At 38.1% G+C, this 14863-nt stretch overlaps 3 protein-coding genes across 3 annotated transcripts; 2 read left to right on the top strand and 1 right to left on the bottom strand.

Annotated features, from left to right (window-relative positions):
- The first annotated feature begins 14 nt into the window (after positions 1-14).
- LOC110185300 (uncharacterized) lies at positions 15-1894 on the top strand. Its single transcript, XM_020954051.2, has 2 exons — positions 15-404; positions 1020-1894. The coding sequence occupies exons 1-2, from the start codon at positions 246-248 to the stop codon at positions 1527-1529; spliced, it is 669 nt and encodes a 222-aa protein (XP_020809710.2). The 5' UTR covers positions 15-245; the 3' UTR covers positions 1530-1894.
- A 464-nt stretch (positions 1895-2358) lies between these two features.
- LOC110185317 (glycerol kinase 5) lies at positions 2359-4934 on the top strand. Its single transcript, XM_020954082.2, has 6 exons — positions 2359-2792; positions 2883-2976; positions 3239-3744; positions 3810-4262; positions 4326-4489; positions 4557-4934. Exons 1-6 carry the CDS (start codon positions 2589-2591, stop codon positions 4831-4833), a joined length of 1698 nt encoding a protein of 565 aa, XP_020809741.2. The 5' UTR covers positions 2359-2588; the 3' UTR covers positions 4834-4934.
- Positions 4831-6625, bottom strand: Cdk8 (cyclin-dependent kinase 8). The gene is made up of 2 exons (XM_020954083.2): positions 6268-6625; positions 4831-6209 (listed from the first exon to the last, which is right to left on the bottom strand). The coding sequence occupies exons 1-2, from the start codon at positions 6396-6398 to the stop codon at positions 4955-4957; spliced, it is 1386 nt and encodes a 461-aa protein (XP_020809742.1). The 5' UTR covers positions 6399-6625; the 3' UTR covers positions 4831-4954.
- Positions 6626-14863: the final 8238 nt, after the last annotated feature.

Genomic DNA, 14863 nt, shown 5'->3' with positions numbered 1-14863 from the left:
TCAGTTTAGTATTTAGTTTGTGGTATACTTTTGTTATGTTCGAGCAAACTGCCATTCGGTCACACTGGTCGGAAAAGTGAAGAAAATAAAAAACAAAACAGGCTGCGAAAAAAACATTTCAAACGCAAATTAATTGCCAAGCCAGCATTTAACAGCATTGTCAGCGCAATCCTTCCCCGAATCGAGGCTCTCGACTGAGGATAGATACGAGTTAAGCCATCAGAAACCACCTCAAGCGCTGCAATATGTCGTCCGAGGAGCTGGCGCCAATCAACGAGCAGGACCTCAAGGATCTGAAGGAGCGCATGAAATTGATTGTCGACGCTGATCCAAAGCAGTATCAAAATGAGTTTTCGCTACGCCGCTATCTGCGCGCATTCAAGACCACGGATGACGCATTCCAGGTGAGCCGCCAATCTGTCCAAATTTGGAAATTTATGAAAAGCCAAAGCCCCGACTACGAGGTACCCGGTAGGTAAAACTGATACCAAAAAGATGTGTTTACCTACTTAAAAATGCGTTGTGAGCTTAATTTTAGGTTCTAAAACATTGAAGCCAATTATATATATGCTTAAATCATGAAAGAATTTTATAATTTAAAAATTGTATATAAAATTCATAGTAATATAAGTCAAAGACCAAATTTGGATGCTTAATTTTAAAGGAAACTAGAAAAGTAGTCTGCATTTCAAATTTCATACTTTTAGCTTTACTAGGTCCGAAGTTCTGATAGGTTGACTCAGCTAATGAGGCTTATCGAGGGCTATGTGTACTGTCTATATGTATATATATATATTTTTTGCACCAGTATCATATGTACACATATGTATGTATGTAATGTTGAATTTATGTCCCCCATAAAAAGCAAGCTTTTGAGGTCAAAGTTCTAATTATAAAAGATAATTTTGCGTTATAATGACCATTCAGTAAAGCCGCTTTATAATGTTTTGTATATGATTCTGAGATATTTTTGCCTAAACTTTAGATACTTATAAACCTGTAACTTCTTTATCCCCTAGGCCATTCTGAAGACCAACAAATGGCGTGAAACCTATGGCGTGGATAAGTTGGTCGATATGGATCGCAGCCACATGGAGAAAAAGGCTCGAGTCCTGCGCCACCGCGACTGCATCGGTCGTCCCGTTATCTATATTCCGGCCAAGAATCACAGCTCTGAGCGGGACATAGACGAGCTGACCCGCTTCATTGTGTACAATCTCGAGGAGGCATGCAAGAAGTGCTTCGAGGAGGTGACCGATCGCCTGTGCATCGTCTTCGATTTGGCCGAATTCAATACCAGCTGCATGGACTACCAGTTGGTGCAGAACCTCATCTGGCTGCTGGGCAAGCACTTCCCGGAGCGTCTGGGCGTCTGCTTGATTATCAACTCGCCGACACTGTTCTCCACCATTTGGCCGGCCATTCGTGTCCTGTTGGACGATAATACCGCCAAGAAGGTCAAGTTTGTGGCCGATGAGGTGGAGCTGTGCCAGTATCTTATCCCAGACATTCTGCCAACGGATATGTAAGGCATGGATCAGGGATCAGGCGTCACTTAGTCTTAGACATATCTCCAAAAAACCGACCCGAATCCAGTACCGAAGACACGCAGCTTCTGAGAGAGCTTCTTACCCCCCCAGTACAGTACTCGTCATATGTGTAAATCGTAAATCGATGTGTTAAACAAGTTGATTGTAAAATGTATTTATTCGACACAACACTATTAGTACAATGGCAAACTATTTTAGATAAAGGTTTATCTTGTTTATGACAAGTGTCTAGAATCTACTATATACCTGAATTCGTACCTATATACCATATACTATATATATATGAATGTATTTATGTATATGCAAGTGTCTATGTGTACAGCAAATAAAGTTGTAAAAGAAAAGCTTTAAAGATTAACGCCGATGATGCACGGCACACGTGAATAATCATCACCTGTGTGTAGCGCCGGGTCGATAGTGCTCTATATTTAGTTGGCTTATCAGCATGTTTGCGATAAGAATCATAACGGGCCTGTGCCTAAAATGTTATTTTTGTTTTTGCCTCGCTGATTTCAAATTTTCGCACCGATTAGGGTTGTCGCTGCGATAACAATCGCTTGTGCGATTTTTAGTTTATCAATACTGTTTTGGGTTTTGCATTTTGGCTTGTTTATCGCTAAAACTGAATAACTGAATTAAGTCTACAAGAATAATATAATAAAATAAAACATTAGTTTTAAAATACAATAATGAATTGAATAATTTCTAATTAATTAAATTTCAAAGTTTCTGGCTTATGAAACCGATAAAGGTTTTTAGTTTTCCCTAGTTTCTAGCTAGTTTCAAGCTAAGTAATCGAAGCCTCCCCAAAAAGGCGACAACCCTGGCTCACAATTGGTTATCATCTGGACGCGAAACACAAAAGCAAAAGTCGAGCACTTCTTGATAAGGAAATCAGAAGCCCGCACTATGAGACCTCGACGCAGCAATAACAATAACAATAACAGTTGCAATAACACCAGCAGCGAAATGGATAAGTCGATCCGCCAGTTGCGAGCGTCCAAATATCAGTGATCGACGAAGCGTGCGCTGCGAAACATGTCGTCGGCGCCTACAGAAGCAATGGCCGCACGGAAGGATGCCCAGGATGTGGGGGCAGCAGGTGCGGCGGTTCACGGGGAGGCAACTGGCGGCGGAGGAGGAGGAGGAGCCTTTATTGCCGCCCTGGACGTTGGCACCACCTGTGTGCGTTGCTTCATTCTGGACGAAGGCTGTGTGGTGCGGGGTTCAGCAGTGGATGCCGTAAGTGGTGCTTCGCTCACTTAAACCGCGGGTGCAAAGTTAATTGGCTAAATAAGTTTTAACGTTTTATGACCTTTGGTGTAATTATAGGTGAGGCTGCTGAATCCACAGCCGGGCTTTTTCGAGATTGAGCCAGAGAGCTTGTGGCGCAAGATCGTCAATGTGATAAGGCAGGCTGTGCGGGGTGAGTATCGGGGTGGCATTAGAGGAACCCATAAAAGCGTGAGCAGGGAATTAATAAACAATTTAATGTATTTTGTAACAAGCTAAGGGGATGAACTGCAACAAAAAAAAGCAAAGAAAAGTCCCAATCAGAGGGAGTGGTGTTTAGCTTGAGTTATATTTGTTGTATTTAGGTTCCCAATCAGGGAGTGGTGTTTAGCTTGAGTTATTTATAGGTTCTCAGTGTATTTTACCTATCTAATAATACCCTTCATTCTCCACAGATGCCAAACTGACACCCGGCGACATCACCTGCCTAACCATCTCCACCCAGCGCTGTACCTTTCTCACCTGGGATCATCGCACTGGTGATTACTATCATAATTTCATCACCTGGAAGGATCTGCGTGCTGATAAACTCGTAGATGAGTGGAACTCCAGTTGGACGAAGCGTTCAATGAATGGATTTTCCTATGCCTTGTACCTGCTCACGGGTCAGTCGCGTTTCCTGGCCGGCAGCGTGCTCAAGCTGATGAATGGCCAGGTGACACCCAGATTACTCTACGAAATTAAGCACAACAAAAGACTGCGTGAAGGGTTGAGCAAGAAAAGGGCTCGCGTGGAGCTGCTGGACTCTTGGATTCTGCACAAGCTGAGAGTCGGAAACGGACAAGACAGGGATGTAGATGTGGAGCATATAACCGATGTTACCTCCAGTACAGCGACGGGATTATATGATCCTTTTACGCTTAGCTGGTCACCGCTTATAAGTTTTCTTTTTGGAATCGATGTGAGTGATGGGATTTATTAGAATTTTAATTTGTGTTATAACAATTTATTTTTATTTTTTTGTAGACCAAAATCCTGCCTCGTGTGGTGGACAATGGCTATAAGGGCTTTGGCCACGTCCATCCTACTGCTATCGGTCCTGATTGGGCCGACACTAAGATCCCCATTGCTGCCTCACTCAGTGACCAAACGGCTGCAATGTGGGGATCACAGTGCTTCAAGAAGAACGATGTTAAGGTCACCATGGGCACCGGTGCTTTCCTTAACCTGGTTACGGGTCCAAAGTGCCATGCTGCCGTCACTGGGTTGTATCCATTGGTGGCTTGGCAACTCAAGGATAAGGAACGCCATGAGAAAGCAATCTACTGCATCGAGGGAGCTTCACATGACTTTGGCACTGTGGTCACCTGGGCTCAGTCCTGTGAGCTTTTCGAGAATCCAGCGGATACGGCGGCCATAGCAGAGTCTGTTTCTGATACCAGCGATGTGTTCTTTATGCCTGCCTTTAGCGGTCTGGGGGTGAGTTCCAAATAGTTTCCAGTTTCGAGATTAGAGCCTAATCCCCATCTTGTCTTTCGACAGCCCCCGGTGAATGATTATCGATCAGCAAGTGGCTTCATTGGCCTTACTCCGTCCACGACCAAGGCGCACATGGTGCGGGCCTTGCTCGAAAGTATTGTATTTCGTTTGGTCCAACTGATTGAGGCGGCGGAAGAGGAGACCTCGCAGAAGCTTGAGATGATTAGGTATGCTCTAAGCAAGCTTCTCTCTTAGAGAAAAGTATTGAGTATTAACTAATCTTTCCCCTTTCAGAGTTGATGGCGGCGTTTCTCGCAATGATTTCGTCTGCCAGTTTCTGGCTGATCTCAGCCAGCTAAGAGTGGAGCGTGCTAAGAACTCGGAGAGCAGCATTATGGGCGCCACCTTTATGGCGGGCTTGAACCATGGCATCTGGCGGAATGTGGAGGATCTCAAGTGTTTCCGGCAGGTTGACCGGGTCTTTGAGCCCCGACCCAAGGAGCATGCAAAGATAGTGGCTCGCATGGACAAGTGGAGTCGGGCCATAGCCCGTTTCAGTGACTGGTACTAGTTTTCATACTTTCCTTTTGTATTTTCTTGTTGTTTTTTTTACACGCTAAGAAGTCATTAAATACTTAGAAGGCTAAGGTTATTGGAGTGGTGGAAAAAAATGCTGCCTTATTCAGTCTTGCTCAGTTGAAGCGTTGCTGGAAATTCTGTTGCTGGTTGAACATCATCTGTTGTTGCTGCTGCTGCTGTTGTTGTTGTTGCTGCTGCTGTTGTTGCTGTTGTTGCTGCGCCTGCTGCTGTTGCTGTTGGTGGTGGAAGTCCTGCTGCTGGCCAGCACCGGACAACCGAACGCGCTTGGCATTCGGTTCGGAGTTCATTTGCTGCTGCTGCTGTTGTTGCTGCTGCTGCTGTTGCTGTTGCTGCTGCTGCTGTTGTTGCTGTTGCTGCTGCTGACGCTTATTGTCCGACTTATCCTCCTGATCATCGTCTGTAAGGAACTCCCGCTTGGGATACGGTATGGGGCAGCCGGCGAACACATCCTGTGTTGGCAGCGGCTCCTCCTGGAAGTACTGGTCCTGCATGGCCTGTTCCGAGGTGATGCGCTTGTTGGGATCCATCAGCAGTAGCTTCTGCAGCAGGTGGAAGGCCTTGCTGTCGGGCTTAATCTTATGGCGCTCCATATACTTGGCCAGCGAGCAGGTGGAGTAGGTCGTGCGCTTAAAGTCCTTGGTCAACGTGTGGTGCTCCGGCATCTTCTTGATATCCTCCCAATCCTTATCCTGGGGAAAGCCCATCACATTGAAGATGCGGTCCAACTGATCGTGATGATACGGATTACTCGTCTTGATGTCCTCCTGCCGGCAATGGAATATCGGCTCCGAGGTGAGCAGCTCGGCAAAGATGCAGCCAATAGCCCAGATATCGATAGCCTTGGTGTAGTGGCGAGCGCCTAGCAGCAGCTCCGGGGCTCGATACCAAAATGTGACCACCACGGGATCCAAATCTGCCAGCGGCTTCAGCGGTGCATTGAAGAGACGTGCAAATCCCATGTCTGCGATCTTAACACGTCCACGCTCGTTACCATCGCCCATCACCAGGATATTGGCTGGCTTCAAATCACGATGCAGCACCCAGTTGCTGTGCAGATAGTGAATGCCATCAAGGATCTGGTAGAGAAGGCTCTTCACCATGCCGCGCGGCACTACCACCTGCTTTTTGGTAGCCTTTGCCGCTCGATGAAACTTGATGATGTGCCACAGGTCGTGCTCCGCATAATCGATCAACAGGAACACCTTACGGTCGTTGTGCGAGAGGAAAACCCGGATGAGTGTGATTACATTCTGGTGCTTGAGTTCTCGCAGCAGGGCAATCTCACGACAGGCGGACATGGACAACCCGGTGCCGTCGATCTGCTTCAGCGCATACTCCTTACCATCGCTGTGGGATAAGGCATAACATTAAATTTAGGTTTTCATTGCAAGATGACGAGACTCACCTTGTCTCCTTCCACTTGGCCTTGTATACGTGGCCGTAAGTGCCGCGTCCCACCTTGCAGCCCTCGTAGTTGAAGAGATCCTCCACCTTGGTCCTCTCCATCTGCGTTTTCATTTTAAAATCGTAGTCCATTTTATATTTTCTTAAAAATTTGCCAATTTCCGAAGTTTGTTTGTAAATTTTGCTGCCGCCTCGTCAGCTGTTTGCCGATAACAAAGCGATGACACCGGCAATCGAAATAAATGAGCGCCACTATCGCAAGTGCACGAATAAGGTCTTCCACTAGACCAGTTTTGAATTGACCATCACTAATATAGAAAAATTTAATCCAATGACCGGTGGAAAACTAAAAAAAGAAATTAAACAAACCTTAGAAAATTAAATATAAAAATTACTGAATAAATTATGAATTTAATATAAAACCTTATTTTTTTCTTATTTATTAAAGCTCAAAAACAAATCCCACATACTTAGCTAGTCTAGATTTAGCTATAGTCTTTTGGCTTTTTTCTAGCTATCTTCAAAAGCTTTTAAAGCTTTTCGTTGACCCGAGCAGTTGGCAGCTCGGTATGTAAGTTTACTCATGTTTTGGTTCGTCGGGCGTTCGCACATGCGCGCGCACAGTTATTTATTCCGATCGTGCCCGTCTTCTCCATTTCCCTCTCGCGCTAATCAGTCGGGGATCTGCGTACTTTGCGGCTAATTTTCAAATTAAACAAAACGAAAATAAAAAACAAAACCACGAAATCAAGCAAATAATTGAGTAATTAAAGTTAAATGTAAGAAAGAAGTGCTTTGTGTGTTTTGTGTAACGGTGAGCCAAGTGAAGTTCGGTCCAATAAAAATGAAGTGTTTGCGGCAAAAAAGTGTTCCACTAAATTGATAATGGCATAGTTTTGAAAAGCTTAAGAGCATATGGAAGCGATTAACTGACCGATTAGAGATTTAATGCGACAGGCAGGAAGCAAATATCGAAAAGTCATTCAAGTTGCTGGAATTAACTTGCAATATTTCCAATGAGCGGAAAAGAAAGTTTTGATTTAGGAGAATCGGAAAGAGATAACACCTAAAGAAATTACGCGGGAAATTATTTATTAAAAAAATTAATTAATTGAATTACAACTCTATTTTGTTAAAGAAAATTAAGTGATAAGAGGAAATCATAAATAAATTTAAATAAATAAACAACGAAAGAAAATTGCAAATTAAAAATAAAAAATAGTTAACGTATAGATTTTCATCACATATCGAAATTTATATGATCTCATTGGATTATCATATATTTATTAGCGTCAAATGACATCAACTAAAGAGGAAACTATTTATCAATTGTTGATCTAACCCTATTATTTATAATTCACATTTTTGCCTTAAAGTTTCCCTTTTAATATTTATACTGCAAATTCCTCAACTTATTTATAAATTATTACCAATTATTGCCATTGAACAACCATAAAATAACTATAGGTGAACGCAAAGATTAATTTGTTGCTTAATTAACTTTCAGGGGATATTAATAGAGTTTTAATAGAGTTTCCCAATATGTAAAAATTTCATTGAACTTTTGAAATAACCAGTGGCATCAAAAAAATAATAAAGAAACTAATGGAAAAAAATCCAATCAACACCAGTTGCGACTAGTTACCCGTTGCAAAAAAAAAGGAAATAAAAAAATTGGCAACTTCCTTCAATTGGGCGCCAAGTCATTAGCTGCCCCCCAACTCCTGGCCTCCCCGTCTTTCCCCCTCCTTTGGAGCCCACCTCGAAGTACCGCTATGACTAGACAGGCCTTGTCCACATATTTCTTTATTTTTCTGCTTCTTTTTTGTCTTATTTATTTTTTTTCGTATGCAACCATTAGCCGCTGCATCAACAAACGAGACGCCACACACACACACACACACTAACTAAGTAAATCTTGGGAGACACACACAGATACACGCAGGTGGATCGCGGGGGTAGAGGTGAAGGGGAAAGGGACCTGGTGACGTTTGCTCTGGGGCCCCTTCACTTTTTTTTTGTTGTTGCACTGCAAGAAATTATATAGATATTTATATAAAAAACTATATAACTTTATTCCTTGGAATTGTATTGGTGATCACTTTCTCAATGTTCAGTTAAGGCGTAACTGTCTTGTTTAATTTAAAGACTAGATTAATTGACATAAATCTTTTTATTAATTCCTTTTTTAATCTAAGCATCTTCTTTATCCTTTTTTAGATAGCCAACAAAATTAGTATATCTTTACTTGACAGTTATTTGTTTGATAAATATTAACTTTATATTAAAAAATAGGAAATTATATTTGTTATCATAATTTTGTATTTAGGTTCACTTAAAAGATAAACAATATTGAATTGAAAACAAATATCACATTTTATATCTTCAAATATTCTTCTGATTGAGATAGAATATTCAAACTTATATATTCAAAATTTTAAATATTGTTAAATATTATTTTAAATATTGTTTTAAAAGGACATTGAATAAATTACATTAGGAATATAAATAAAACAGAAAGTTGGAAAGTGAGCTTAATTAACCAGACATAAACAAAAATAGGCCCTTGGAAAATATAAAAGAAGAGGAAAATGTCAACATTATTAATTTATTTTTAGAATGCAATTTCCTAATTAATTTCCCAATTAATTAAAGAAGCACTTTCTGATTTATCTCAGTGTATTTGTCGTTTGTATTTTATTTTTTTTTTCGTGGTCGTATGAAAAAGTTGCCGCAGCAAGTGCAATTCGCGATTCGCATTCCGCTGGCCGAAAGTATCTTTGGAGTTTTGCATCTTGTGGATGTCTGCGGTGCTTAACTGTAAATTGAGGCATGTGCCTCTCTCCTGCTCCTGCTGCTGCTCCTGCTCCTGCCCCTGCCATCTTTCTCCCCATCTCTGTGCTCTGAGCAGCAGCTCCGGCGCTCTCTTTTGTTTGTCAAGTTCAATGTGCGTTGACAATTTTCCCCATTTCCCCAATCCAAATGGGCGACGTTTTCCACATTGATTGTGTGCGTACTTCTTGCACTTGGTGCCTCATTGTGCTTGTGCAACTGTGCGTGTATTTTAATTTATTTGAAATCGAATGGCAATTTAAATTGAAAGCAAAAGGTAGTGATTCAACCCGGAACTTGGAGAGTGTGTAAGGTATCTATATATCAATGTATCTACGTATCTTTGTATCTACGTATCGCAGCAAACGCAATGCATAAATCAGCCAAGGAAAAGAAAGAAGAAAAATCTTTACTTCGTTTTTTTGTTAGTTTTTGTGAAAGCGCAAGTCGTTTTGGCTTTACTGTGTAGCGTAATTTTTACACTTTTACCAAAGAGAAAGAAGACTGAAAGATACATAGATACTTCACTCTTTACATACGCTGCACGCTGCTCATAAGCATCTTTTCTCTATTACCAACCATTCGTCGCTGTTTTGTCTTTAAGCCGCTTAATTGAAAGTCTCGACTTGACTTATGACTTTAAAGAAAAGCTAAAAAAAAAAACACAGGCTGGCTTTTCCAGAGAAATGATGAAGAAAATTTGAGTAACTTATTATTGATACGAGAGAAGACTCTTAAGCTTTCGAAACATGTTTTAAACCCATCGTTTTCTACAGTTTCTTCTAGTGCAATAAATATTTAAATAAAACGTAACTAAAGTGTTTAACAAAATATGCCAGAAAAGGTAATAAATAGTGATTAGCAAATGTTTAGATTTGCAAATAAAAAGTGCATGTGCTCAAAAGTTAACAACCAGAAAAAAAAAACCGACAACAGACAAGCTGCTAAATAAGGTAAGCCGAAATTAATTTTAATATTCTATTCCCCAGTTTAGTCTTTATTTATATTTGTTTATTTTTTTGCATATCCATTTGTTAACTCGTTTGCGATGTCTATTAACGGCATTCAGAGCTCTGGGCTGTGAGCTCATCTCTCGCATCTCAATGATATTCATTCTGATTTTAGATCAAAAACTTGTTCGTTTGCTGATTCACATTTTTCACAGCTACGTTTTTGGCCCTGTTTATTTACAATTTACAGTTGCTATATTGTTTAACTTTTGCATATATATTTATATATATATATTTCTTGACAGGCACGTTTAAATATTTAATCAGTTAACTGTCTCAGTTTGCTTTCCAAATCGCTGCACATCTTTAAACGCCCGCACCTGTTGTCAGGCCCAATGTCAAGGTTGCCTTTGTTGTCTTGCTTTAAACATTTTATGGTTTCAGAGTTAAATACAAAAAAAAATATAAATATAAATAAATAAAAGATAAAATACATTGTAAAATGCCAGAGTAGCCGGCTTATTGCCAATTGTCTGCCACTAATTGAAGCTCAACACTTCTCAAGTGGAACGAACGCCCCGTCTTTGTGTATCTCTATCTTTTTTATTTTATTTTATTGTATAATTTGTAATTGCTTCATTTTTCGGACAAGCCAAAAGAGATATTTTACAAAAATAAATTAAGTGTGGCAAGCAATTAGTTGAGTTTTAAGTTGGCTATTTACAAAACGTAGGCAGATTAATGGCCGTCCAAGAAAAAGATTGGGACGTTGAACGTGATGTGGATGTAAGATCTTGATGGATAATGAAGATTTTTTTTAAAAGCTTAAAGCAGGTAGATAATAGGGAATTTTATGCTATTTTTCTGTGGATTATTCTTGTAGGTTTTTTTTTTAGTAAAGAGAGCAATAAATATGACTTAATTTCTGGTAGTTTTGTAACTTTTAAAAATGGGTAAATAATTGTATTACTTTTTGTGAGTTAATAAAAGCTTCTTGAAAATAAATACTTTAAAGATTCTTTCTACAAAATACAGTCTTGGAAATTATTTTTACGAAATAAATAAATTTGTATTATGGAATTTATTTGTAGTTACTTCAAAAAAGTTTGACATCTTTGTTCAAACATATTTTTGTTTCTTTCCAATATTTTAGAATTGTGTTTCGATTAAGGAAATTTCTGCTTATATACAATTTTTGTAATCTAAATATTATAACATAATATTTAAGTTAAACAAAGCTAAATTTAAAAAATTTAATATCATTAATATTCTATCTATAAATAAAGACTTGGGAAATAAGCTTTTCAACTAGAATTACAAAATACGTTTGTGGTTCCCACAAAAAGTTGATCAAAAATAGTTACAAAAATATTTTTAAGAGTCTCTTTTCCAAATTTAACCATTTTTTTAAAATATACACCTGCTAATATCCCTATATTTTTTACCAAAATTATACTATTTTAATTAAGTTAAATGCAGCATCATATCTCAAGGTTATGATTAAGTATCCATAATTGTGTCAAACGCATCTATCAACATCTGTTGGCACCGCCAGACTTTAACATATTATTAGCCATATAAATATCTACGAAATTGTTGGTCAATTAATAAGCCATTAGGGCAAATCTTTGGTAACAGCTTTAAGCAAAAAATAGAGAAGTCTAGCTAGTTTATCAATACCGTTCACTATTCTTTTGGGTTTCTTTTTTTTTTGTATTTTTCTAAGAATTTTTTTTTTGCCCCAGAGTCGAGATGAAAACCCGTTAAGCATTTCACCTGGAGCAAAAAGAGAAAAAAGAACGATCATAAATTTAACTTTTTAATGTTAATAAAACATTTTTACGAGTCTTTTATGTGTGAAAATTACGCAGAAGGGCATCAAAATAAACGAGACCACGAGCTGTGAAACAGTTATTCACCTGGCACCTGGTGTAAAAGCCAAGTTAATATAATACGTAAATACGGGAGTCTTAGCCCGAACATACCTTACATTTTTCTACAACTCTCTTTGGAGTTTACTTCCTAAGTACACAGACAGAAAAAATACTCAAGACTATTTAAATATCCATTAAAATAGTACATAAATAGTTGGTATTAAAAATGGGAAGAGTTAGGAACTTTAGAAAATGATTTTCTCGAGTGCAGCTCTTACCTCCGGATCATGACTTGGAGAAATGTGTGACTTTGGTGTGAGGTGACACCGGCGGTGAAAGAGGGAGAAACTAAACCGAAACTACTGAATAACAAGTGTAGAACAATAAGACGGCCAAGACGGTAGAAAACTGGCCAAGTAGCTGGAACGCCACACTCAGGTCACTGAACTTGGCCGGACGATGGGACGCCTTAAATATATATATTTTACACCAAAGCATTAACAAAAGCCAAGTTCCCCTTCTCAGAGCCATAATAGAGCAGCAGAATTAATGTTGGTCAGTCTTAGAATGTCTTTTATTTATGTTGGCCAAAAAGTAATGCTTGGTAGATCATAAAACTTGCTAATATGGTTAATTCTAGATGCGGATTTTTCTGTTTATTATGTCACATGCCTAATTGTGGGTGTGAATTTGGGAACCAGTTCTGGGAATGAGTCACAGGTTATGGATAGGTATTTATTTTGCAAAAGGATTGATTTCAGTTCGAGATTTAATTTTTGTAGTATTTATTGTGACAAGAACACTTTGCAAAACCTTTATTTATATTTTTCTTTGAACCATAAATTAGTCTTTTTGTTAATTTACATTAATTGTGATTTAATTTGTTTTTTTAAATAAATCTTTTTAAAAATCTATCATTGAAGCTGAATTAAATGTTATTCATAATTAAAAATAAGGTAAAAATCCATATTCTGTTGCTATATCAATTATATTGTAAAATTAAATATATAAAATATCAATAATAATAATAATATTGATACCCTTGCAAAATATTATTTTTATTTTATTCCGAAGCTTGTTAGACAGTGAAGGAATCATTTCCGACCCTATAAATCATATATATTCTTGATCAGCATCAACAGCCGATTCGATCTAGCCATGTTTGACAGAGAAATTTTTTTTGAAAATTTTTGTTGAAAAATTTTATAAATTTTTTACATAATTTAAGGATGAAAAATTCGAAAAAAAATTAAAAAGATTTTTTGTGTTAAATTTAGTATGCAGATTTATTAAACTAATAAAAACTAACACAGAACAGCTTTCCGATTGAAATTTAAGGCATTTTTGACACAGTATGATATGCCAAAATTTATGTTTCCCAAAGTAACCTCCTTTATTAAAGAAAGATTTAAGTATATATTTTTTTATTATTGTGCAATGCCAAACTACATTAATGACACATGGAAATATTGAATTCGTGAATTGAATTAAGCTTTTTAATTATTAAATGGGATTTTTTATCTTCAAGAATATGAATAGGTTTTAGGGGAAAGGGGGAAATGATATCTATTTCATATTGCTCTAAATATATCTTCTCTATTTTCTTAATTGATGGAATTTTTTTAAATTTTTGGTAAGCTCTCAGATTCTTTATTTACTTTTTGTTGTTCAACATTGACTTTAATCCGCTTTTGCTGTATCTGTATCTTTTGCTTTGGATCCTATTCCGGCATTCTAGAACGCTCCCGAACAAATTGCGTTATAATTGATGACACTCTGTGAAATTGCTCTGTCTCTCTTTTGCCGGCGTTGAATGTCCGGCTTTTAACCGCTGCCAATAACTGTAACCAACTTGACGAACCTCATTCCCATTAGCGGCAAATGCTCAACCACTTGCTTTGACCCACTCTGGAGCACCCAGATGGGAACCAGATGCCATGTCATCAGACGACGATATGGTTAATCGTCCGATGTTCTCATTACGCGGCCATTTCCGCACCTACTTAGCCGTGTGTAATCCCTATTGACCTCCATTTCCGTGTGTTGGCCAACACACAACTGGTAATGCATCCCATCCATTCTCCTACTCCGAAACCCTTCTTCCTATGGATGCAACATATATGTACATCCATTGCCCAGTTGGCCTTTTCATTAGCTTCAGTTTCAATTTGCTATTTGCTGCATTTTACGATTTACGCTCAGAGCTCTGTTTCGTTTCTTGGCTCGCTTTTTTTTTTTCTTCTACCATTTCAGGCTTGGTGTTGTTTGGGCCAAGAAAAAAAATAGAAAAAAAAAATTAAACTTGTTTATGGCTCCTACAAGAATGTGGAAAGCAAAAAAGCCAAAACGATACGAAACGAAGAGAAGACAAAAAAAAAAGAAGTAAACAAAACTGGGTTAAAATTGTTAGACAACCTGAAGTTGCAGTTTGCCGTTTCTGAAATATTGCATAGCTTGGGGGTTTGCTATTGAGTCTGCTCCCAAGAGCGAAAAATACTAAATACAATAAAAAAATAAATAAAAAATGGAAAAACTCTGATGTAAAGTGTGTGTGTTTGAGTGCTAAATAGAATGGAATGGATTGGAATGTCTGCTGGTTATGGGAAGAACCCGATCAAGTAAGGTGTACTCCAAGTTTAATTGACCAAAACTGATTTTAAGTGAGTTGGAAAATTCAAAGGGGAACTAATTCAAATTGAAGAAGATTTAGAGAGGGAATATAAAGAGGTATCTGGAGATTAAATGGTTTTAGGAAAGGTGTTCTATGATGATTGATTAAATAACAAAGCTTCACCTTTATATCTTTATTAATTTTGGAAGGAAGCAAGTCGTTTAAATTATCAAAAATAAATACCATTAATTTATTAGTACTAAAAAATTATTATACAATTAAATATTGTTTTGTTTGTATACAAAAAATATTATTATAATATTTTTGTAT

Source organism: Drosophila serrata, unplaced genomic scaffold (genome assembly GCF_035046125.1).
Source record: "Drosophila serrata isolate PLE 108 unplaced genomic scaffold, ASM3504612v1 contig_217, whole genome shotgun sequence".
NCBI lineage: Eukaryota > Metazoa > Arthropoda > Insecta > Diptera > Drosophilidae > Drosophila > Drosophila serrata.
Note: the sequence above shows the minus strand (reverse complement) of the source record. Positions and strands in the feature narration are given on the sequence as shown.